This window comes from Symphalangus syndactylus, chromosome 8, assembly GCF_028878055.3.
Source record: "Symphalangus syndactylus isolate Jambi chromosome 8, NHGRI_mSymSyn1-v2.1_pri, whole genome shotgun sequence".
Lineage (NCBI taxonomy): Eukaryota > Metazoa > Chordata > Mammalia > Primates > Hylobatidae > Symphalangus > Symphalangus syndactylus.
In genome coordinates this window covers 23,244,274-23,268,965 of record NC_072430.2, presented here as the reverse complement: position 1 = coordinate 23,268,965, position 24,692 = coordinate 23,244,274, and the positions used below count along the sequence as shown (strand labels likewise).

Here is a 24,692-nt window from a genome sequence, read left to right as displayed (position 1 = left end):
GCAGGAGGGTGAGCTCTGCCACCTTGAGACTTCTTGTCCCTGCCCTGGGCTCAGAGGGCAGCAGCCCCCATACTCCCTGCTCGGAGTGCCGTGCGGACAGCTCCAGCCGCCCATGCCAGCAGCCACGAGCCTGCAGAAGCCACGCCTCCACCAGCACCTCTGGCCTGGGCAAGGAGGGCCAGGACCCAGGTACCCCTCTTAGGCCCTGCTGATCATGATGTGACAGCCTCCCCCTCAGCCCGCTGCTCTGTGGGGATGGAGGAGACGGAGGCAAAGAACAACTCTGGGAGCCTGAGAAGGGAGGCTCTCTTCCCGCCTCATGTGCCCCTGGGAGAAGTGAAAGTTAAAGGTCCCGGACTCACCTCTTATGAAAGCATTCATCCTCCCGACTGCCCACCCGACACCCTCCCACACCCATACATACACATGAACCTGCATCCACACAGGCACATACACATAGGCACATGTACATATGCACAAATCCACACACACACAATATACACATACACACATGTACATATGCACAAACCCATACAAACATGTACCTACACACACACATATATGCACACACACAGAGGCACATACACATAAACAAATGTACAAATCCACACACAAACAATATACACATACACGCAGACACATGTACATATACACGAATCCACGCACAATATACACATACACACATGTACCTACACACACACACAATATACACATACACCCATGTCCCTACACACATATGCACACACATATGTGCACATGCATGCACACATACATACGAACACACACATGCATACGCATACCTATATACATCTAGCCCCACACTCATATACACACACACTCAGCGTTCCATGATGAGACTCTTCTGTAGACCTCAGACTTCCCCAAACCTGGGTCAAGAAGCCGAAAAAAGCCTTTCTGAGCCTCGAGGGTGTCACCGTGAGAAGCAGCAGCCCCACGTCCAGCCTCCATCGCCCAGGGGTGGGAGACAGGCATGCGGCAGACAAGCGTCCTCACAGCCAGTGGGACCCACTGTCTGGACCATCCCCTGGGATCACCTGTTTGGCCTCCTCTGCTGAGCCGTGGCGGAACTGGCTCCTGTGCATTTCGCATGCTTGCATCCTTCCCTGGGAGCTGTGGGCCGAGGGGAGCAGAGAGGGGTCCGCCGGCGGCGGGGGCCTCCTCACAGGCGTGACTCTCTCTCCCCTCGAGCACTGCTCTGCAGCCTGGCATTTGTTCTAGGGCAGAGCCCTTCCCAGCCCGGAGGCTGAAGAAAGGATTGCGGGGTCACGCACAGAGCCCTGGACAGGGACCTCCAAGCTAGCTCAGGCCTCGGTGACTGTCCTTCAAGCCTCTGATATGCCAGAATGGTGCTGGGGGATGGAGATCCCTGATGGGGATTCTGTGGGCAGAAGCGGCCCAGACGGTGTCTGTCTCACTGGGGGTCTGGGCACCCGCCTCCCTGAAACTCCAGGGACAATGCCTCCCTGCCACCCCTCTGTGCTGGGGATGAAGGGGCTGGGGAACACCTCTGGGTAGAAGGGCCTTCGGCTGAGGTCTGGTGGGGGTCCTATACAGAACAGGTGGGCACAGGCAGACACATGTGGGCATGCCCTTGGACACCAGCCCCAGGTCACGGAACCTCCCTTCACCTTGTCTTGCTGTCACAAAAGGCCTTCACTGGTAATGGGAATACACAAAGCCATCTGTTCTTCCTAGAGGCTGGGTTTCCAGGACAGACCTGCCCTGAGCTCCTGGGCGGTCATGCCCCACCAGGGCTCCCCTGCATCCTACGCTGCTCAGCTGTCCTGAGCCAGCCCAGCCCAGCCTGATCACCATGGGCACTACAGAAATGCCCGGCACTGCTTCGGGGGCTCCTGAAGCAAACAAGGAGGCTGAGGGCGTGTCTCCCCCAGAGAATTGGCCCATCCCCCTCCCCTGGACTCCCCAACCTCAGGCACAGGGCGCCTCTCTTCACAGACAAGATTCATTCACAGGTGGTTCCACCTCCATGGTCCTGTGGGTTCGGCTCATTTGAGTGCACAGAACGGACTCATATGGCCCAAGGACACTGGCCTCGACCTGGCACCAGGTTGGCCATCATCTGACCAGCAGTACACGAATGAACAGATGGCAGCAAATTAGGAGAGGAACTAAGATGGCAAAGAACCAGGTGTTGAGGGAGAGAATAGTGGGAGGCCTGGTAGGCTGACAGGTCAGCGAGGTCCAGGGGGTGAGAAGGACCCTGCCATGCAAGGAGCAGGACAGAGCCGGGATGGAAGCCCATGCAGCTGGAGAGTCCTGAGCCAGGGTGGAGAGGAGGAGAAAAACACCAGCAGAAGCAGTGGGGCAGGAGCCAGCCCCTGTAGGGTGCAGCTGGCCGGGGCAAGCTGTCTGGGTCTTATCCTGACTGAGGTGGGTGTCACCTGAGGACTTCTTAAATGGGGGTTCCCATTTACCCTCACCCTGCCCCATGACCTTGACCCAGCATGTCTGGAGAGATGGGTCCAGAGAGGCACGCATTTCTTGATGACGAAAGAAAAATGCCCCAAGAAGCAGGGATCCGTCTGGGTCTCCCAACAGCTGGTCCTGAGCACACACACCGTCAATCTGCTGAGCATTCTGTCCATGACTGTCCACAGTGCACGGAGGCCTGGGCTCCATGCCCCCCACACCAAGGATGCTGGCAGATGAAGCGGGCTCGTCCCTGCTGCCTGCCTCACACAGCAGGATGGGATTTTATCACCCATCATGGAAGATCTGTCTTTATGGGGGGACAAATAAGTCCAAGGAAGCATTTCAGCCCAGGACAGGTCAGGACCTCGTGCCCCTGCCCCCTGCTGGCCTGACCTCTTCCTGGATGGAGGATGTGGGTGTGATGGTGAGGACAATGCAGCTTCTGGGACTCCAAAGAGCCAAGCCCCAGACAGCCTAGAAGGTGGCAGTGAGGCCCAGGGGAAGGCACACTGGCCAAGGAGTCAGAAGATCGAGTCTTGATTCTGGCCTAAGCACAGGTGCCAGCTCCTTGAATCCAGCCCAGGTTCCAAAGGATGCAGGATGGTCTCTGAGCAGCCAAGGCCATGCAACAATGCTCAGCACTTGCCCTAAAGAGGCCCTTCCTTGGAGTATACTGACTTTGACCTGACTCACAGTACAACCAGGTGTGGTGATTCTGGGTTGGGTTTGGGGCAGTGGGGAGGAGGGAGTGTTGCTACAGGTACACATATGAACAGCAGGGAGAGGTGACAGATGGGAACCGCATTGAGACCCCACCTGGCCAAGAGGCTTTGGCCCATGAGATAACCCCAGTCTCAGGGCCCCAGGAATGCACCAAGATGCATTCAAGGTGAATTTCTTGCTCCTGGAAGTTTGTGGTGAGCTGAGGGTGGATGGAGCAGTTCCACTCCTGTCCTGATTTCTGGTCCTCACTGCTGGCCTCTGGGCCTGGCCTACCTTTTCTTCCCCATGTCCTTCCTTTGGCCCTGACTCTGCAGATCAGCTGAGGGCCAGAGCAGGCAATGAGGGAGAGAGGGCTGGGTTGGCCTCTGGCACAGTAAGTGTGTCCTGTGGGGAGGAAGAAGAGGAGGTAGATGGCGGGGCTGCTCCACCGCATTCACAGCCTGGGAGTGTGTCATGCACAGGTGGGAGAGAGGCTGTGCTATTCCGAAGCTTGCAGAGGGGACCGCTGAGTCAGGGTACATGCACTTGAGCTATCGTATGGGGAAGGGAGAGAATGGCAGGACACCTACTGAAGAAACGGGGTTGAGAGGGAGGGGGCAAGAATGGCAGGGGGCTGGGAAAACTGAAACTGGTGAAGGGGTGACGCCCAACACTTAAAATTTGGTGCGTGTTATTTACACCAAAAGCAGACCATTTCACTCATCCAGATAGGGAAAAAAATGAGTTTACTGCGATTCTAAATAGAGTTTGTCAGTTTAAAAGGTGGACTCTGGCAAGTCTGTGGGAAAAAGCCTCCATTCACACCACAGAAACCACCACTGAACAGTTACTATGTGCCAGGCATCATGCCAGGCACCGTTGGGAGAGAGATGAGTAAGATGAGATGACCAATCCCCATCTACCGTGTGTGCACACAACCATACATTCGCAAGTGTGTGGGCACACGAACACTGACACACACCTACCTACAGCAGAAAGCAGAATTGTAAATTCAGGGAGATCTATGACTCTAGCAGTTGGACAGGGAAGAGACAGCTCTATACTCGTCCAGGATGACATCTCAGAGGAGGTGGCATTTGAGTTGGATCTCCATGGAGGAGCAGCAAGGACTCAACTGGACGAAGTGAGGGGAAGGACACTGACCAGAGAGAGCTATGGGAGTGCTCGATGAGCCAGGAGGAGGGCAGGAAACATCTGGAACCTGAACCATTTCTCTCCCCACCAAGGCCTCAGTTCCCACATCAGTAAAACAAGGGATTGGCTCTTGACCATGAAGGTTCATTCTGGCTCAGACTCCCTAGGAAACTCATTTCCACCCTCCCTGGTATTCCAGGTGCCCCAGGTAACCAGGTCTTCTCTATACGCCACACATTCAGTAAGAACTAACCTTTCTCTGGGCTATCCCAAAGCTCCAGAAAGAGTGTAAATTCTAAAAAGAAAACTAATTTCACTGATTAACTTTCTATTGAGTCTATGATCCAGGAAAGATCTTGGGAAAAATATCCATGAAACAATCAAGCTAAGGAGATGAGAGACTGGAGTTGGAGAGGGACGGAGAGAGCTAAGGGCAGCGGGTTCCCAGGGAGGAGCCGTGTTGGGATCATCCAGCTTGGAAGGGTGCTGGAGAGGATGATTGTAGGGTGACAACTGTGCAACAGGCTCAGAGACCCACAGTCCACCTTGGAGAGGAGCATGGAGCCCTCAGGACAAAAATGGAACTGATATATTTGACTGTGTTGAGAGGAGGCATTGTTAACCCCAGGAAAGGAAACAGCATAGTATGCTATGTGGCTCAGCTATGCACAATACGTTCTTTGTTACACTAAGGTAAGCCCTGAATAGGCACAGAATCCCATACTGAACCCCATTCTAGGTGGAGAATGAGAAGAGGGGAAGTATGTTGTATGTCTGTACTGCAAGGGTGCTGGCCTTGGTATCCTCCACAGTGGAAAGTAAATAGATGGTGCTTAAAATGGAAAGAGAATTTAAATAGCAGTATACACATCACTTAGCGTATGGAGAGAAATATCAGAAGAAACAGCTAACTGTTGAAAGTGGTTGCCTCTCAAGAATGAGACTCGGGGGAAAAGACAGGGGGATGCTGTCTTTCTTAAGAGCCTTGGGAGCACATTTGACATTTTAAACGATAGTATGTATATGTATTCCTTTGAGAAAAATTAAAACTAAATTAAAAGGAGGTAATAAATGTGCAATGCTCTAGCCATACTTTCTAATCATTAAGCTGTCTCAAAAGGCATGCACAACATGCCCGACTCTTTGGAGAGGACGCAGCCTTCATTCCTTTCTCCTTCTCTTCCCCGTTACCCTGTATTTTTTTTCTCTTCATAGTCCTTAAGATCACCTCATTTATTAATTTGCTGGTGTGTGTGCTTAATCTGCCTCTTCCAGCAGGAGGAGAACAGGGACTGTCTTGTTTCTTCTGCATCCCTTGTGCTTACTCCCCAGCACACAGTAGGTGCTCAATAAATGGATCAACACTGAACAGTTCTGTGCCAGTCAATGGGTTTTCTAAGGCACCATCAAGAAGACTTGAGCATTCAAAAGTGCTCGTTCTACTGAAAGCGGCTCAACCACAAACAGCTGATGAGGGCCAGAGCCCGGCAATAAGTGGTGCTTAGGAACAATCACGCACACTCAAGCCCACGTCCAGGAAGCAGCACGCTTGCTTAAGGTCAGCAAGTAACGTCTGCAGGGTCAGCCAAACCGTCCTGAAACCACGTATTGGTCTTTCTGCCAATTATACCTGTGAGAGGGAAATGGCTGTCCAGTGGCTTCAACAGACCCACGCCACAGATGGCCAATGGAGGCAAGGTGTTCTTCCTGTGCCGGCGTGGGCGTGTCTCCAGGGAGGGGGTGGGCATCATCTCCCCTCAACACAGGAGCTCTTCTCTGAGTTGAAGGGTGTGGCTGTCAGAGAAGCTGTAAATGCCACCCCGGGAAAACAGCCTCATCCCTGCGAGTGCACAGGCCTGTGGGGCTCCCCCAGCTGGGATCTGAGGTCTACCTGGGCAGCGGGTGCCTTACCCCTTGGAGCTTTATGTTGATGACTCTCTGTGGTCATTGCTTGTTTTAAGTTTGTCTCCTGCCCTGGATGGACACTCGTGTTGTCTCTGCTCTTCTGCCTCTCCTCTGACTGTGATTTGGGGGCAGTCTGGTCTGATTGATGCCCACTTCTTCCCCCGAAAAGGTATGTGCAGCATGGGCAGGGACTGTGCCGGTGGTGCCCACTCCTGTGGCCCAGTGCCTGGCACCTGGTCCTGGCACCTGGCCTGGCCCTGGCGGGCAGAGTGATCAGCATTTATACGTCCAAGTGGCTGAATGCCTGAGTGGCGATGGTCCCCTGCGATCCAGGATGGGGACACAAAAGTCTGCTTGGAGATTGTCATTTCAGAGAGGGAAAACAGAGGCCACAGAAGGAAGTGATACCTGCTGAGCCCAGCTGAGCCCGGCTGGGCTGGGGCTGGGAAGGGAATAGGCCTGGGGGCTTGACTCCCCGTTCTGGGCTCTTTTAACAAATCAGGCTGTCCTGCTGTCAGAAACACGTTCCCATCAGGCCTAGGGGTGGGAGGACACCCTGGTGCCAGGCATGGGGGTACCCAGCACCCAAGGGCTCTGGGGCCTGCTCTCCATGCAGCTGTAGATAAAAAGGCTTGTTTACAACAAGCGCGGGGCAATGAAGCCACCAAAATGCATGTTGCATGGGCTCCCTGTGGCTGGGAACCCCCTCTGGAGTTTGGGGTCATCGACAGCTGACTTGGGGGCCACTGCTTGTGCTCATGCAAATTCAGGTAACATCCTCCCCGCCCAGTCCCCTGGCCTGGGTAATGTACCTCTTTGAGAAACCTCCCCACCCCGCCTGGCTATCAGGTCTGGGCAAGGTGTCCCTCCTCTGAACTCCCCCAGCCTGGAAGCTCCCTGAGCACGGTCTACCCAGTGCACAGGTGGGACTTGGTGAAGGTTTGCTGAGTCACAGGAGGAAGTGTTAATTCACCTAATCTGCGTCTAGCAAATGCTAGTGAGACTCTTCCTCCTGCCACGGTCCAGCCCCCTTTCAGCCAGGCCTCGGACACAGATGTGAGGGCCCTGAGGGGTGCGCCTTCCACAACTGCAACTCGGCCCTCGGTGTCCGCCCGTCCCTGCCGAGGCCCGTGTCCTGGCAGCTGACACCCCCAGGTGCCAAGGCATCTCCAGAGTCACCTCCTCCCTGACCTACGCGATTCTAGAAACAGCCTCTCAGCAACCCGGCTCTGAAAGGCTGTGTTGGGGCCGTTTACAAAGATCTCTTGGAAATCCCTAGGACTCGAGGCTATCAGAGTTAAAAAAAAAAAAAAAAGAGTAGGGTTTATCACTAAATTTTCCTTTTAATGGTTTTGTAGTGACATGAGATACTTTTGTTTCCTGAGAGAAAAGTCATATTTCAGATGAATTATTGACCAAAAACAATTGGCCGTGAGCAAGAAATCCTCCACTTCGCTGGAGAGGAATGTGGACAGGCAGCTGGCCTGAGTGAGGATGCTATCTCTTACAGCCCCAGCTGAGGTCAGCGCCTGGGGGCAGTGGGGAGCACTTTGCTCTGTAGGCAGGGTTGCAGCTTCTGCTGCCTCCTTCTCTCTCCACCAACGGGTTAGGCCGCCCTCCCCAGCCTCCTTCTAGGTGGGTTTTGGCAACATTGGGCTCTATTGCTGCCTTCACCCGCAATGAACACGGTCCCCTCTTGTCATTAAATATCTGTCTGCTGCACCAGGGATGCTCTCTCTGGATTATGAAGACCTCGAGGTCAAAGGGCTGGGTCCTGTTCCTCGGTGTCCCCAGGTCTTGATCCGCAGATGGATGCAGAGCCTGGTGCAGGGCAGCAAAGGGGCTGCGCAGCAGAGCGTCGGCTTACACCCCAACTGCCTGCTTCACGGGCTTTCCGCCCTGTGCCCCCGGGAGGCCGACCTTATTGACTGTGTGTCCTGATTCCCCTGCTTCTTGGGTTTGGCCAGCGGGAGGCGCCCACGGGAAACCTAAGCATGGAGAGCTGCTGGGAGCATTTCTTCTCCCTTCCTGCCTGTTTTGGGGCTGCTTCTTTGACAGTTCCAACCGCAGCTCCTGCTAGGCGGCCTTCCTCCTGAGTGCGAGTCTCTCACGAGGTTCCCACGGCACTAGTTTCCGGCTTGCCTGTCTTCCTAGAGGTGCTAACCGCTCCCACTCTGCAAGTCCCTGAGTGCCTCACCTGCCCCACTTGCTCTCTGGGCCTACCCAAAGCGCTGGAATAATCCTCGCCACCCGCTACAAGAAGCCCCGTCCATGCCCCAGAGGAGCACCACCCACACCCCTGCAAAAAAACCCGCCCACACCCCTGGAAGAAGCCCCGCCCACACCCCAGAGGATCCCCGCCCATGCCCTGGTGGAGCCCCGCTGATGCCCCTGGAAGAAGCCCACTATCTGAAGGCTGGTCCACTGAGCCATCTGGCATGAGTTCTGTTTTTTCCAGGGTGCTAAGAGACCCAGGAGCCAAGAGCTCAGAGAGGGTGGAAGCGGACAGACAGGAGACCCCTCTATAGCTGCTCTGAGATGACGCCCCTCACACCCTTCCTGGGAGCCCCCCAGCCCAGCCGAGACAAAGCCCAGCAGGCTACCGCTGAGCTGCACTGCCCTAGTGAGCTATTAAAGTGAGTTTGTTCTCTCTTCCTCCTCCGGTAGAAGCAGGTAGCACATTTCTTCAGGGGAGGTTTGGGGCAGGGAGGGAGGCAGAAGTGGCTCAGGTGTCTTTTGTAAGAACATGAGTTTATATTAAACAGATTATTCATGTTGAGCCTCTCCCAGGGGAAGTGGGGCGTGTCTGCAAGGAGACTGGCAGCCATGGCCTGGTGGTGCACACTCTTCCCCCAAAAAGTAGCTACTGAAGCTAATCTTCAGTACTTCCTAGTGTCTGAGTCACCACTCAGCCTGGTGACAAAGGCCTCCCCAGTCAGGCTCACGGCTCCTCCAGCCTCATCTCTTGCGTCGCGGGGGCTTCCTGGTGTCCGGTTGCTCCCCTCATAGGTGCCTTGACTTAGAATGCCTCCTCTGCTCTGCTACTTAAAACCCTCCTCCCATTCCAGGAGGCCTTCAGCTCAGATGCTTTATGGTCCAGATCAGAATGCACCGTGACTCCTCCAGGCAGCCACAGCGGGCTACCAGCAAACCTCCCACAGCCTCATGGAGCAGCCTGTGGGCATAGCCTGGGTCTTACCTGTTTGCATGCCCACCAAGCCTGGCACAAAGGAGGCGCCTACAAAACACGTGGGAATTGGATTAGCTATGTCCCCTGGGAGACTCCAACCATCCACCTTGGTTTTCTTTCTTCCTTTTTTTTTTTTTTTTTTTCGAGATGGAGTCTCCCTCTGTCGCCCAGTCTGGAGTGCAGTGGTGCGCTCTCAGCTCACTGCAACCTCCGCCTCCCGGGTTCAAGAGATTCTCCTGCCTCAGCCTCCCGAGTAGCTGGGATTATAGGCCTGTGCCACCATGACCTGCTAATTTTTGTATTTTTAGTAGAGACGGGGTTTCACCATGTTGGTCAGGCTGGTCTCAATCTCCTGACCTCAGGTGATCCACCCGACCCCGCCTCCGCCTCCCAAAATGCTGGGATTACAGGCGTGAGCCACCGCGCCTGGCCCTACCTTGGTTTTCAAGACTAGGCCCCTACCCAGAGTTACAGGGTCTTAGAGCATTGGGCCTTTCTGTCTGTATGTCCTTCTGGTCTCAAAGAAGCACAGACAGGCCTCACCAAACCCCGAGTATCCCCTCTCCCGCATCCCTGAGGGAGGTCAGGCAGGAATACCGAGGTCTGTTCTTAGCCCAACACTGGAGTCGAACTCGTCAATAGCCCTGAAACACGGTGTGTAGTCAGGGCTGGGCTTCGGAGTCTTTTTGTTCTGGGTTCAATTACTGACTCCATTGCTCACCAGTTGCGCCACCCCAGGCAGCTCTCTAACTCCTTAGAACCTCAACCTCCTCTGCAAAATGGAGCTGATTGGGAAAATGTAGGTGGAGATGAACTAAGAGAACGTTGGTGAGGAGAAGAACCCAGCACCCGGCTGAGGTATTGCTGATTATAGTTATGCCTGTGTTATTTATCAGTGTTTTTGGAGACTGCCCCGCAGCATGTGCATTTTGGGCAGACGGGGCTCTGAGTCTGGGTTCCCGGCTGGGTGGCAGATCCCCAGGGCATGGCCTGTCCTGCGTGGAGCCGCCATGCCCAGTCTCTGCCGCCAGGTGTCCTCCCTCCTGTGCCGGGTTACCAGGACGCTCCTGGTCTCTTGGCTTTCTGTGGCCCCCCCATCCTGTGTGCCTGACTTGTTTTAAGGCTTTTACCTTGATATTTTACTTCCTGCTTTTGAATTACTTAAGTGAAATCACATAGAACAACGAACTTAAAGAGTAAACTTACATATTTTAGATTTTAGGAATGTTCTTAATGTGGGCCCTCTACTTTTGGGAGTCGGGAAATGTTTAAAAAACTTCCTTTGAAATATTATATCGTTAACAACTCCTATGCCTCTTCGGGGTTTTGCAACGTTTTTGTATTTTTCACGTTGCACTGGGCCTGACATACAATTGGTGCTAATCAATTGCTTGTGGAATCAAACTCTCTAAAGTGACAGAGAAATTATTTCTGAGATCAACTTTAAAATATTTCAGCAATGAAAAAGATCAAAGGAAAAATAAAATAGATACAGCAAATTTATCAAGATCTCGATGAACTGTTGAATCGGGGTAAGGGTAGATGGAAGGTCACTGTATATTCTTTCTGCTTCTTATATGCTTAACAACTTTTATAATTTAAAATAATGATACGGGATGTGTGTAGGAGCCCCAAGCCCAGCTGGGGTTCCCTTCGGCTTGGAGCTGGGTGCAGTGGGTGAGCACTCACCTTTTTATGGCTTTGTAGCAAATGATGACAAGCACGGTCAGAAACACCAGGGAGGCACAGCACACAGCAATGATGATCACCAGCCCTGACCACCAGCTTTCCTCAGTGGGGCAAGAGGTAGAGTTGGGAGCTGAAAAAGACAGGAGCAGCCTGAGTGTCACCTGGATGAGTTGGTCATGGCCAGTGACAGAGGTGGGACCATCATGGGTGACACCAACAGAGGTGTGGGGAGGTCACTGGTGGGACCATTATGGGTGACACCAACAGAGGCACGGGGAGGCCACTGGCATCCATCACCTGGATGAAGGCTCCCTGACCTTTCCTGCCATCCCTGCCCCCACCCTGTGGCAGGTGACATCATGGCTGGCCCCCAGCCAGGCTGGCCTCTGAGCGCCTCCATCCCTGCCCCGGCGTGCTCAGAGCAGGGGCTAAGCACCACGCCCCAGGCCATCCATCCTCCCTCGGCATGAGCTAACTGACAGCAGGGTCAGGCCTAATTTCCCATGAAAAATAACAGAGCGTCTCATTCTCTCAGCTGAGGCACTAAATCTGGTTCCTCTGCAGGCGGGGGTGAGGAGCGGGGCTCACAGGGGGTGCTGAGGGACGAAGGAAAGAAAGGGAGGACTGCCAATGTCCATTTCTTAAGCTAATTTCTTGCAAGATGCAGACGTTCTCTCTTCTTGGATTCAGCCCGTGGGGTGGGTATTTGCCGCTGTCTCAGTTTGCACGGAGGTGGTCAAAATTTGGAAAAGTGTCATTGACAAGGCACCGGACACTGGTGCTACAGGGCCCTCTCTTAGTTACTCAATCCATGGAGTCCTTGGGTGAACCTGTCCTCCCTCCCTTGGCACAGGCTGTCTTGGGGTGGACCTGAAGGACTTGTGTCAGTGAGGCCGGTTCACTTTCCTCTGAGAAAAGCAGACATCACACAGCCTCATCCCAGGGCTTCTGGGATGACTCAGACACAACTGAAAAGGAGTGCCCAGAATTGCAAAAGGAATGGGAGGGAGAAAGGAAGTGAGAGGGAAAAGAGAAAAAAAGAGGAAGGGGGATGATGAGGGAGGAAGGAAGGGATGGATGGATGGATGGATGGACAGAGAGACAGTATTAACTTTGGACAGGTCTCCAAGACATTAATATATGCAAAAGAATCAGAAATACACCCCAGACTTGGTGTCCACTCTATAATAGATACTTTGAGGGGTGTGACAGTAAGTGCGGAACCAGGAGATGACTTCCCAAAGGGTAATATGGATGGCTTCATTCTTATGATTTTTATCAAAGTGTAATTTACATCTAGTGAAATGCACCCCCCCCATCTTAAAAGTACCATCCTGTGAGCTTTGACAAATGCATGCACCAGTGGAAGCCACACCTCCAGCATGACATAAATATTTCCAACAGCCCAGAAAGTGTCCCTGTGCCTCTTTCTAATCAATCCCACCCTGGGGGCAACCGCTATTCTGATTTCTAAAATCACCGATTAGATTTGCTTGGTTTTGACATTCACATACGTGGAATCATGCAGTGTGTATTTTTTTTGTTCCTTTATTTAGCACAGTGTTTTTGAGATTCATCCATGTTACTGTGTATTTCAGCAGCTCCTTCCTTTATTGCTGAAGAGTATTTCTTTATATGAACATATCACAATTTGTTGTTTTTTTCTTTTCTTTTTTTTTTTTTTTTGAGACTGAGTTTCGCTCTTATTGCCCAGGCTGGAGTGCAGTGGCACGATCTCAGCTCACCGCAACCTCTGCCTCCTGGGTTCAAGCGATTCTCTTTCCTCAGCCTCCCAAGTAGCTGGGATTACAGATGGGCGCCACCATGCCCAGCTAATTTTGCATTTTTAGTAGAGATGGGGTTTCTCCATGTTGGTCAGGCTGGTCTCGAACTCCCGACCTCAGGTGATCTGCCCACCTTGGTCTCCCAAAGTGCTGGGATTACAGGCGTGAGCCACCGCGCCTGGCCACAATTTGTTTATCCATTCACCTGATGACCAACACCTAGGTTGTTTCCAGTTCTGACTATGTTGAATAGAACTGCTATAAGCATTTGTGTTCAAGTCTTTGTACAGACACATTTTCCTATTTCTCTTGGATAAATATGTAGGAGTGGAACTGCTGGGTTGTGTGGTGTGTGTATGATAAACTTTAGAAGGACATGCCAAGCTGTTTTTCCTGAATGCTTGTACCTTTGTACATTCTGTGCAGCATGAAGAAAGGTGGAAAGAAGAAAGAAGATGGGAAGAAGGGAGTGGTTACTGATTTGTTGCAGCTGGATTAGGAGATCCGGGGAGCCACTATGTGCTTCCCAGTGAACCAGCGCCGAAACCCCACTAACAAATGCAAGGTGCCCAGGAGTGAGCCTCAGGTGTCACAGAGACCAAGTCGAATCAGAAATGCTTCCTGATGGTGGTTCATGCCTGTAATCCCAGCACTTTGGGAGGCCGAGGAAGGTGGATCACCTGAGGTCAGGAGTTTGAGACCAGCCCGACCAACATAGTGAAACCCCGTCTCTACTAAAAATACAAAAATTATCTGGGCGTGGTGGCAGGCACCTGTAATCCCAGCTACTCGGGAGGCTGAGGCAGAAGAATCGCTTGAACCAGGAGGTGGAGGTTGCAGTGAGCTAAGATCGTGCCATTGCACTCCAGCCTGGGTGACAAAGCGAGACTCCAGCTAAAAAAAGAAATCAATAAATAAAATAGAATAAAATAAAATAAAATAAAATAAAAAGAAAGAAATGCTTCTTGAGAGATGGCTGATAGGAGGATGCCACTGGGCCTCTCAGCTAGGGCAGGACCAGGCCTTTAGAAACCTCAACACTGAAAAGATACAGAATATAGCATTGAAATAGGAATGAACTCTAAGATAAGAAAAAGGAGACCCAGGGGGATTCTCATTTTCCCCATGATGAACTTGTTCAAGGCTTTCTTGGTGAAATATCAAACAAAAAATCCTTCCCTCCAATTCCTCACTTTGGGGTATCCCTGACTTGGCTGTGTCTTCCTGGGGTGATGCCCCCACCTTCCCTACACTCTGGGAAGTCAGAAGTCACTGCTGGAGAGTCAGAAATATAGCCAGATCATCCAAGGCTGTTCTGTCTACACTGCACCCCTAAGCCTCAAAGGTCTACCTCCTCATTTTCACCACAAAGGGAAGCAATTTTGGTTTCCATGGCTCTACTTCAGGCTGTGACACCTCTGGGAGAGACCCCAGGGCCATGCCTGCCACCAATGGTCCAGGACCACAGTCGCACCGACACTCCTGTGGCTGGGGACAGATCTACCAGTGTCCAGTGTGTGGTCTCAGCCAGGGGCTGCTGCACCCCCTCCAGTAAGCACTGGGAAATATCGGAGTGGGTGCTGTCTTTGGTTGTCGCAATGTGTGATCCCAGCAGTATGGATGTTAGTAACAATGAACTGGATACTCTCACACAAGGCAGAATTGTCCCTTGAAAAATACCAACAGGGCCCCTGTTGAGAAATTTCATCAACTTGATTGATTATAAGCCTCATAGGGAATTTGGCACTAAATTTCACAGTGCCTCTCTTCTTTACATTCTCTGTTAGTTAGGTGGGAATTTTCTTTTGCTATTCCTTTTCAAACATAACTGATACTGAAAGCAGTGAGCCCATGGCTCAGTGGGCTGGAGCACAGGGTCCCCTCTAATACTCTGCAAGAACACTCATCACCGCACGTGTATGAGAAAACTACCCGAGGCAAAAACGCTAATGGTGATGAAATGAGGGAGGCATTTTGTGAAACCTAGTGGAGGCATACATCTTGGATTTTGCTCAGAAAACCAGCTGTTGTGTTCAAAGAATGCATCCTTATTTATCCTTGCTTGAGTCAATTAGAGAATGTTGGAGCTAGAGGAAGTCTAGGAGGTGTTATTTCAGAAAAGAGAATACAATATGGAGTCCCAGGATCAAGAAGCAACTTTCCCAAGGGCCAGGGTTGGGACCCTGATCTTTGGGCTACAGCTGGGTCTATCCCTGCCTGGACTTCCCTCCCATGGGGTGTGGCCAGCACCTCTTTCTGGAGGTGCTAAGACAGCTTACATGTGCACAGATTGATGGTTCATATTCGAGAAGATAGCATCATGAAGGTGCTCCTTCAGTCATCTGTTTATCCAGCAAACTGAGCACCCTCGGTGCCTGACACTGTGCTGGGATCTGGGAGTACAAAGATAAATCAGACATAAACGGTGCCTTTACCAGAGCTGGCGCCAGCCGCCCCATGAATTATTAATTACAAAGCTAAGACCTGATCATCTTGCTCAGGAGTCTCTGGGGAAAGAGGCATGCATGAATTGCTAATACAGAAGGTGAAGGTTATTTCAGGGGTGCGGGTGATGCCTTGTGAGAGACAGGTGGTCAGACAGGGAGGCTGAGACAGAGAGTGCCAAGTTCCAGGACTGAGACCACCTGGGCTCTCTGCCTCCTCTGTCACCCCCTCTACCTCCCAGCCAAGATTCTGCAAACACAACAGAAAGGCAGGAGCTGTCTTGACATCCCAGGGGTCGTAACACCTTGTCTTCCCCGGGGCTCAGTGAGGCTTCGTCCGCTGTCTTCATTTAACACTCCTGACGCCTGTAAAGATGATGAAGCTGGCAACCAGAGAGAGCAATTGCAAGCTGCCCAGGCTCAGTTTTGCTTCATCAGAGGAGCAGCTGTCTTCTCATTATGAGATGCATAGTTAAAAGCTTTGGACTTCTGTTTCCAGCCAAGATGGAGTAACAGGGGCCAGATCTGCCCTCCTGTCTGAAACATCCAAAAACCATACCAAAGAGTTGAAACACTGGTTTTTAAAAGAGGCAACCAAAGACACTGATTCCCAAGAGACGATGAAACAAATGAGGTGAGTCCTACCATAGGCCCAGCTCACTGCCTTGAGAGAGTTTCCAAAACAGTAGTGCAGGAAGGCAGAATCCGCAGGGCCTGGCCAGCTCCATAAGTTGGAGAGATTCAGCTGAGAGTCCAGAGAGTGAACAAGACAGATGAGGTCTCTCCCCAGGGGAACTTTGAGAACAGTAGAAGAAGCCAGTGGTAAGCAAATACACCAATAAATATATAATGGCACATCGTGGCAAGTGCTGTGAAATAAATAGAAAAGAGAGGTCCCATGGATGTTTGCAGAAGCAGCAGGTGGGGTGGGCAGCTTTGGATGTGCCCACCTGTATGGGGTCCAGGGAGGCTAAGGAGACCAAAAAATTCCCTTGCGCAGGGTGGGGGAGGTGGGATTGTCACCCACTCAAGGTCCAATGCATGAAGGAATTGTGTGAGGTCAGACAAGCCCTCCAGGTACTCTTGGTGGCAAATGCCTCCCCTATCGTCCTCATAGGGTTTTTGTGACTATCAAAGGAGATGATGGAGGCAGCATTTTGGTGGGTACCAGGAGTAGCAAAGACTTCAAGGCACTACTAGGCACAATAGCGCATAGGTCAGTTATAGTCCCCTTTCAGAAGTGGAGAAACTGAGGCCGCACAGCCAGGGGCCTTGCGACAGTACTCACAACTAACTCAATACATACTAATGTATGACCCGGGCAAACAGCTGTCCCCGTCAGAGCCAGCTGTTGGAGAGAAGCTGCACACAGGAGGTGCTGGACTGACAGGAGGGAACAGAGCCAGGGATGAATGAATCAAACAGATAGCAAGTAGGTTGGAAACAATCTCAGTTTTGCAAGCTATCTTTAAATAGGAATGCCGCCTGAGTCCAGAAGAGGGGAGTGAGAGCCATGTTCTTGGTTTTAAAATTGCTTCTGCACCGTGAGATGGAGGCTTTATCCACTGCTGGGCCTCTTGACCCTGTGAGTGGCAGCCCACTCGCCCCCATGGCTTCCTGGTTCTGGGGCGCAGCCTGAGTACCAGACACTGCTGGTGACACCATGGGCATGCTGGGGGTCTCTGGGCCTCAGAGGCATCGTTAGATGGCTCTCCTAACCATCCAATCTTTAGGACTCAAGCCCTGGGCTGCCTGAGCGGCTTCCTGACTGTTCCCCAGGAGCTGAAAGGGCCTGGCTCGTCACTGGCCTTGACTGTAGTCAGGTGGGAGCTGTCACTGCAGTTGCTCTCTCTGCTTCTGGCTTCCTGAGCAGCCCGGCTCCGGGCCCATCAGGTGGGTCACAACCGCTGACAACGCAGTCTAGTGCCACTTGTCTAAGGCCCCCCTGCGCCGTAGAGATCAACCTCCATCTCCCTCAAGGAGCCAACATCAGTGAATGTGCTCCCCAAGCCTCTGAGGATAAGTTCAGCCTTTGCTGTGGGAAACCAAAGGCAGAAGCACCTGGGCTGGGAGTTGTTTCTCTGTCTTAAAACGAGTGTGGGCCTGGTGACTCGGCCATGGGGAGCAGAGGTGAAAGGAGTCACAGCCCTGCTCCAGGGAAAGTCTCATGGCACCGCTGGTCCTCAGCGTGTGCAGGGGTCCCCTTTGGCACCGCTCCCTCCCGCCCACCAAAGGGTCTTGAGGAAACTGTCCAGAATGTCACGGAGAAGTGCAAATGCACGGGACTCGGCGCGCGCTGAAAGGGGGCGGGATGCTGAAAAGCACTTAGGAACGTGTGTCCTCTTCGGCCCTGGTCAGCCAGCTTGCTGAAGCCCCCGCAGGTTTTGTCTGTCTCACAAGGACAGTGTGGGGGCCGGAGCTTTGCTAAAGATGTGTGTGATGCAGAATCTGTTTTGTAGACCCTTTGGACAGAGGCAGAAACTGAGGCTCAGAAAGGGGAGGAGCCTGCCCAAGGCCACACAGGGACCAGACCCAGGTCCTCTGGTCTCTCAGCCTCATTTATGAGCTGCCCCCAAAGCACCACAAAGGACGCGGTTTCTCAGAGGTCTCTTCTGCGCTGACCACACTTTCCCTGCCTCAGGGCCCCCAGCCCCAAGGCCGCTGAGGAAGGAGTGGCGTGGGGGCGGGGCCGGCCACTCTTCCGTGGCGCCTGCCCCCACACAGGGTCCCATTGTCTCAGGGACACAAGGGGCCGCCTCTCAGGCCACTGCTCTCCATTCCTGGGCACAGGGTGCCCTTGGGGAGGTCTGTGCCAGGGCGTCCACCTCCTATGGCGGCTGGGGGAGGTCTGGAGAGCCGGCCTGGGTGCGGGGCTGCTCACTCACTCCTCACCCCGAAGGCACCAGAGCACGTGGGCCTGCACTTGAAAACTACAAATGCAAAATCAGACCTCGGTGCCTTGGCCAACCTCTGCCACGAGCCCCTATTTCTACAGAGAAATGAGAAATCTCCTTTGGGGTGTGACTGGATGAACACAGTGCCCTTGTGCGCCTACAATTCAGGGGCCCCCCACCCCTTCTCTGTCAGTGGGAATTTGGCTAAGGCTTCTGGGTTTAGCATGGAGACCCCCTGTTTCATAAGTCTCCCCAGTTCCTCCCTCCACTCACAGATTCCTACAGCAGGAAGCTCCTGGCTGCCCATAATCACAGGTGAGGGGCACCTGTGCCTGACTCATGCTTAACAGAAAGCCAGGGAGGCGCATCTAGCCTCCCTGGGGCACAGAACTCCTGGGGGTGCCTCAGTGGCCTGCCTTTTCCAAAACTAAGGGACACACCCTTCTCTACTGTGCAGGAGGGAAACAGTTTGTGGGCACTGTAGCCTAAATGGGACTCTTGCCCTGCAACCTGTAGCCCGGGGCAGGGGTGGGAGGGGAGTGTCCCAGGGGAGTGATTTTGGCTTGGCCTGTTTTGGGGCAGTCTGTCTCTTGCCCACCTCCCTCATACTGCCTCCTGCATGCCAACCATGCCCCTTCCTGCCCCAGGAAGCTGGGCTTCAGTGGCTGGCAGCACTGAGCACGTCCCGCCCTCACCCACCACTGACAGGAACAGTGGGCCTGTGGATATGCATAACGCCTTGGTCAGCCTGTGGTGGTGGTTTGGCAGGAAGTCAGACCTGAATGTGCCACCAGGACAGTCTCAGGGCTCCAGAGCAGCCCAAGCCACAAGGGTGGGCCAGGCTGGACTCTTTGCTGAGCTTCATGGGGAGAGTTGTCAGAGCCCCGGGTCCCACCCTCGCTGCTATACAAGTGGCCCTGAAAACATCCTCTCTGCCCTCAACCTCTTCTCTGCAACTGCTTTGTGTGTGCAGCGCCTTTCAGGTCCCCAGCCCCAGCCTGGTGGGCCCCCTGTGCTGGAGGCATCCAACAGGGAGTGGGGCCTCCTTGCCCCACGCTCCTCAATACTGCTGGGGCAGTGCCTTCCTCCTGGCTCAGGCCCCCACCTGGGCATTCCCTCTGCCCTCTGAGTGGCCACATCCTGCGACTGCTCCCTCCAACCCCCTCTCCACCACTTTCTCCCTGACTCCAGCCCTGTGCTGGGTCTTGCTGGGTTATCAAGGTTGTCCCATCCCCCCGCCAGCCCCTCCTTCCTGGGGTATCATATCAGCTGCCCAGTTCAGCACAGTGGTTATCCACACTGGCTTTGAGTCAGAAGTACCAGAAGTTAAAATCCAGATCCTGACTTTGGGCAAGTCATTGACTCTGTTGGATTTAATCTCAGTTTCTTCCACTACAAGTCAGGGGAAGGCAACAGAACCACCTCCTCAGGGCTGGTGCAAAGACGACATGAGAGACACGATCAGAGAACCAGCAGCAGACACCCCTCCGCCGCCGCCCACATCCTTCTCCTTCTCCCTGCAGAACTCTGATTCCCCTCCTATATCCCCCACCCTCCAGAGGGCCTAGGCTTTGGGAGAGGCGGGCTCAGCCTAGGAGGTCAGTTTTCAGGAGTCGCAGCCAGGCCTGGTTGTTCCAGTACTTATGCCCCTAATTGGTTTAGGGGTCTTAGAGCTCCAGCAAGGACAGGAGAGGAAAAGTCGGCTGGGGGCTCCTGGGAATGGTGTCCCGGCTCTTAAGAGAGATGCAGAGGAGGTGGCTTCTCCTCCTGCACACTGCTGTGTCCTTTACTCCAAAGCTGAGCAGCTTATGGGGGCTGAGGGTGCTGGGTGCAGGGTGGGGGGGGGGGTCTCAGTGTGACGCAGGGTGGTCAGGGTCAGTCTCCAGAGGAGACACTGGAGCAAAGACTGGAATTCAGCAGGGGGTTCATCATGCAGGTATCTGGGGGAAGGAATGGCTGGAGTGCAGGCCCTGAGGTGAGTGCGGGCCTGGCAGTTCTGGGGAGCAGGAAGGAGGCCAGTGTGGCTGAGAGGGAGTGGCGAGGGGAGACTAGAAGGAGATGGGACCACATAGGGCCATGGGGATGCCATAAGGAGGCCATGGGGAGGACTTAAGAGAGGGTGGTGAATTCTGACCTACAGGTCAGCACAGTCCTTCTGTGTTGAAACTGGGTGTGTGGCATGGGGGAAGGGCGGGAGGCTGCGGGGATACTGCTGATAACCTAGCAGCAAGATGGCGGGGCTCAGACGCAGGGGTTCTCAGCAGAGGCGGTGAGGAAAGGTCAGAGTCTGGAAATGCTTTCAAGGTAGATTTCATGGAAACGTGGATGTGGGCAGCAGACACAGAGAGGAGCTAAGGATGCCTCCGAGGGTTTGGGGCTGCGCTTGTGGGAGGAGGAAGCTGTCACCAACTGATGGGGAAGATTACTGAGTCCGTGCAGCTTTGGGACGGGTGTGGAGGTCAGGTGTGAAGTCGGAAATTGTCACACACCACGGGAGACGGTGAGAAAGCAGCTGGGGCCGGACTCTGCATTCAGAATTGAGGGCTGGAGGCAGGCATTTGGCAGTGGTCAGCATCCAGCCCTGAGACTGGAGGGGGTTGTCAAGTGGGAGAGGGTAGGCAGAGGGGAGAAGAGGGCCAAGGCCTGGCCCTGGGGCATCTCAACATGAGGAGGTGCAGAGGAGGGTGACAGGGGAGGCTAGTGAGGAAGGCGGCCCAGGCCATCCGGTCCTGCAGCCACGTCAGGAAGGGACGTCCAGGAGGAGGGGAGGTCAACTGTGTCTACTGCAGCTGATGGTCAAGTACAGCGGGGCTGGGAGCCAGCCATGGGATGGAGCCATGTGGCAGTTGCTGCTGGCCGCTGAAAAGTGGTTTGGCGGGAGTGGAGGGAGGAAGCCCTATTTGGGGAGTCAGAGAGAATGAGAGAGGGAATGGAAATGGTGGGGATGCACAGCTCGCGGTTGGAGTTTCGCTGCAAAAGGGAGCGGTGGCGTGGAGCCGTATCTGGGGGGAGAAGTCATGGGAAGGATTTCAAGGCAGGAGGTGGAGTGTGTGCAGGAGGTGGAGTGTGTGAGTGTGTGAGAGTGTGGGAGAGTGAGTGTGTGAGAATGTGAGTGGGGGAGTGTGTGAGTGCATGGGAGTATGTGTGTGGGTGTGTGAGAGTGAGTGTGACAGGGTACATGAGAGTGCATGAGTGTGTGACAGTGTATGAGTGTGTATATGAGTGTGTGAGGGGCGTGTGTGGAAGTGCGAGTGTGTGTGAGTGTATATGAGTGTGTGAGAGTGTATATGAGTGTGTGGGAGTGTATATGAGTGTGTATATGAGTGTGTGGAAGTGCGAGTGTGTGGGAGTGTATATGAGTGTGTGGGAGTGTATATGAGTGTGTGGGAGTGTATATGAGTGTGTGAGTGTGTGGGAGTGTATATGAGTGTGTGAGTGTGTGGGAGTGTATATGAGTGTGTGAGTGTGTGGGAGTGTATATGAGTGTGTGGGAGTGTATATGAGTGTGTGGGAGTGTATATGAGTGTGTGGGAGTGTATGAGTGTGTATATGAGTGTGTGGGAGTGTATATGAGTGTGTGGGAGAGTATATATGTGTGTGGGAGTGTGTATATGAGTGTGTGGGAGTGTATATGAGTGTGTGGGAGTGTGTATATGAGTGTGTGGGAGTGTATATGAGTGTGTGGGAGTGTATATGAGTGTGTGGGAGTGTGTATATGAGTGTGTGGGAGTGTGTATATGAGTGTGTGGGAGTGTGTATATGAGTGTGTGGGAGTGTATATGAGTGTGTGGGAGTGTATATGAGTGTGTGGGAGTGTGTATATGAGTGTGTGGGAGTGTGTATATGAGTGTGTGGGAGTGTATATGAGTGTGTGGGAGTGTGTATATGAGTGTGTGGGAGTGTGTATATGAGTGTGTGGGAGTGTATATGAGTGTGTGGGAGTGTGTATATGAGTGTGTGGGAGTGTGTATATGAGTGTGTGGGAGTGTATATGAGTGTGTGGGAGTGTGTATATGAGTGTGTGGGAGTGTGTATATGAGTGTGTGGGAGTGTATATGAGTGTGGGAGTGTATATGAGTGTGTGGGAGTGTGTATATGAGTGTGTGGGAGTGTATATGAGTGTGTGGGAGTGTGTATGAGTGTGTGGGAGTGTATATGAGTGTGTGGGAGTGTGTATGAGTGTGTGGGAGTGTGTATATGAGTGTGTGGGAGTGTATATGAGTGTGTGGGAGTGTATATGAGTGTGTGTGAGTGTATATGAGTGTGTGTGAGTGTATATGAGTGTGTGGGAGTGTATATGAGTGTGTGGGAGTGTGTATATGAGTGTGTGGGAGTGTATATGAGTGTGTGGGAGTGTGTATATGAGTGTGTGGGAGTGTATATGAGTGTGTGGGAGTGTATATGAGTGTGTGGGAGTGTGTATATGAGTGTGTGGGAGTGTGTATATGAGTGTGTGGGAGTGTGTATATGAGTGTGTGGGAGTGTATATGAGTGTGTGGGAGTGTATATGAGTGTGTGAGAGTGTATGAGTGTGTATATGAGTGTGTGAGGGGCGTGTGTGGAAGTGCGAGTGTGTGGGAGTGTATATGAGTGTGTGAGAGTGTAAGGGGGACTGTGTGGAAGTGTGATTGTGTGTGTGAGTGTACAAGTGTGTGTATGAGTGTGTGTGAGTGGGACTGAGTGGGAGAGAGTGTGTATGAGTGTGCGAATGTAAGGGGGACTGAGTGTGTGGGAGTGTGTGTGTGTGAGTGTGTGTGTGTGAGAGTGTGTGAGTGGGGACCGAGGACTGAGTGGGAGAGTGTGTATGAGTGTGAGAGTGGGGGACTGAGTGTGTGGGAGTGTGACTGTGAGTGTGAGTGTGTGTGTATGTGTGTGAGAGTGTGTGAATGTGTGTGTGAGTGCGTATGTGTGTGTGAATGTGTATGTGTGTGAATGAGTGTGCATGAGTGTGAGCGACTGAGTGAGTGCTGATGGCTGTGGCCCAGGAGAGGGGGAAGAGCTGAGCCCAAGGGGGCCTGTGCCCGGTGTGTACGATAAAGTGAGAGCAGGTAGAGAGGGGTCAGGGGCCCACAGGGAGCAAGGACAATGCTTGGCCAGATGAGGAAGCTGAGATTGAACCCAGACAGTCTGGCCCCAGGGCCAACCTGTGACGGCTGCATAGACACAAAGCAGGCAAGTCCCCGCATATGACAAACGGCCAGGAGAGACGCTTTGGGGGAGACCGGAAGACTGGAGGGAGCAACGCAGTGTGTGGAAAGGGGTGATGGGGCCACCCTGGGCATCAGGAAAGCCTCTCTGAGGAGGCGACGTTCAAGCTGAGCCCGACAGGGTGCAGGGGCAGCCCTATGAGAAGGTGCCAGCAAGGGAAGGAATGGGGGACACAGGCAGCGGCACCAGGAGCCTCTCTGCCCCCCCGCTGGTGGCTGAGACCTTTCCTGAGCCCTGGGTGTGGGGCTCTGTGCCCTTCCATCTATGGCTCTTAATCTGTAGCCTGTGCTCTGCGGGCCACTTGCTCTCCGGGCTTATTTATTTCTGCCTGGTGCTCTGTGCGCAGAGCCCAGTGAGGTGGCAGATTGGCTGCTTATCATCAAGGGCACTGTTCTCAGGCTCGGCTCCTGAGGGGACATTAAAAAAAAACCCAATACATTATTAATAATTGTCTCCATCATTCCTGTGCCTAATTAGGAAAGGAAAATTATGAATCGGGCTTATGTCTCTTGGTGTGGGCAGCCTCAGCTTTTCTTGGTGCAAGGGAGAGTCTGGGTGGAGGCTGGGGCAGGAGCCGAGAACAGCAGGTCACTGCCTGATAGAATTAATTACGCTTCTGGTAGCGACTGGAGAACACGTCCCCCTTGTGTTTGCCCAAATAACCCTCTTTGTTAGACTCCTTAAGGCAAGGCCTTGTTACTCAACAGCATCTACTCTCTTTTAATAGCTGCATTCCACCCTTTTTCTGTCCTGGCCCTTGGTCCCCTCCCCAGATCTGCCAGGCCTTCTGTCCCCACCAGGGCTGCAGATGCACGACCGTGCAGAAGGTCCACATACTTGCCAAGTTTAGAACAGCCCAGTGCCTTTGAGAAGCGACAAGAGGGGGCCACATTCAGAACTGTGCCCACCCACCCTCATTGCCTTGATCACTCCTCCTCATTCAGCTGCTAATCCACTCACTGATTCACTCAATACACATTTGTTAAGAACCTGCTGTGTGCCATGCACCATGCTAGTACTGGGGACAGGACGGACCCTGTCCTCATGACGCTTATAATCTACTGGAAATTGGACATTCAATAAATCATCACCAAGTAAATGCAGACTGATTCCCAGCTCACCGAGACACTTAACTGCATGTGACTTTGGTAACAACAACAGGAAGCTGACAAACAAAAATGAGAATGACTTGACATGGAGAGCCAGTGTGAGTTGACTGAACGTAATGAGCTCATCTTTGCCTGTGAGAGCTCGTGACCTTGGGAAG

At 53.0% G+C, this 24,692-nt stretch overlaps 1 protein-coding gene across 5 annotated transcripts in view; it reads right to left on the bottom strand.

The window, feature by feature from the left end:
- PRIMA1 (proline rich membrane anchor 1) overlaps window positions 1-24,692 on the bottom strand; it is a 71,151-nt gene that overhangs the window by 7,791 nt on the left and 38,668 nt on the right. For all 5 annotated transcript variants that reach the window (XR_010122008.1, XM_063643988.1, XM_063643990.1 and 2 more), the window contains one exon: window positions 11,096-11,225. Coding sequence is in view for 4 of the 5 variants with exons in the window: in XM_063643988.1 (XP_063500058.1) it covers window positions 11,096-11,225 (130 nt within the window). In the remaining variant the exon portion in view is untranslated. The remainder of the gene's footprint in view (window positions 1-11,095; window positions 11,226-24,692) is intronic.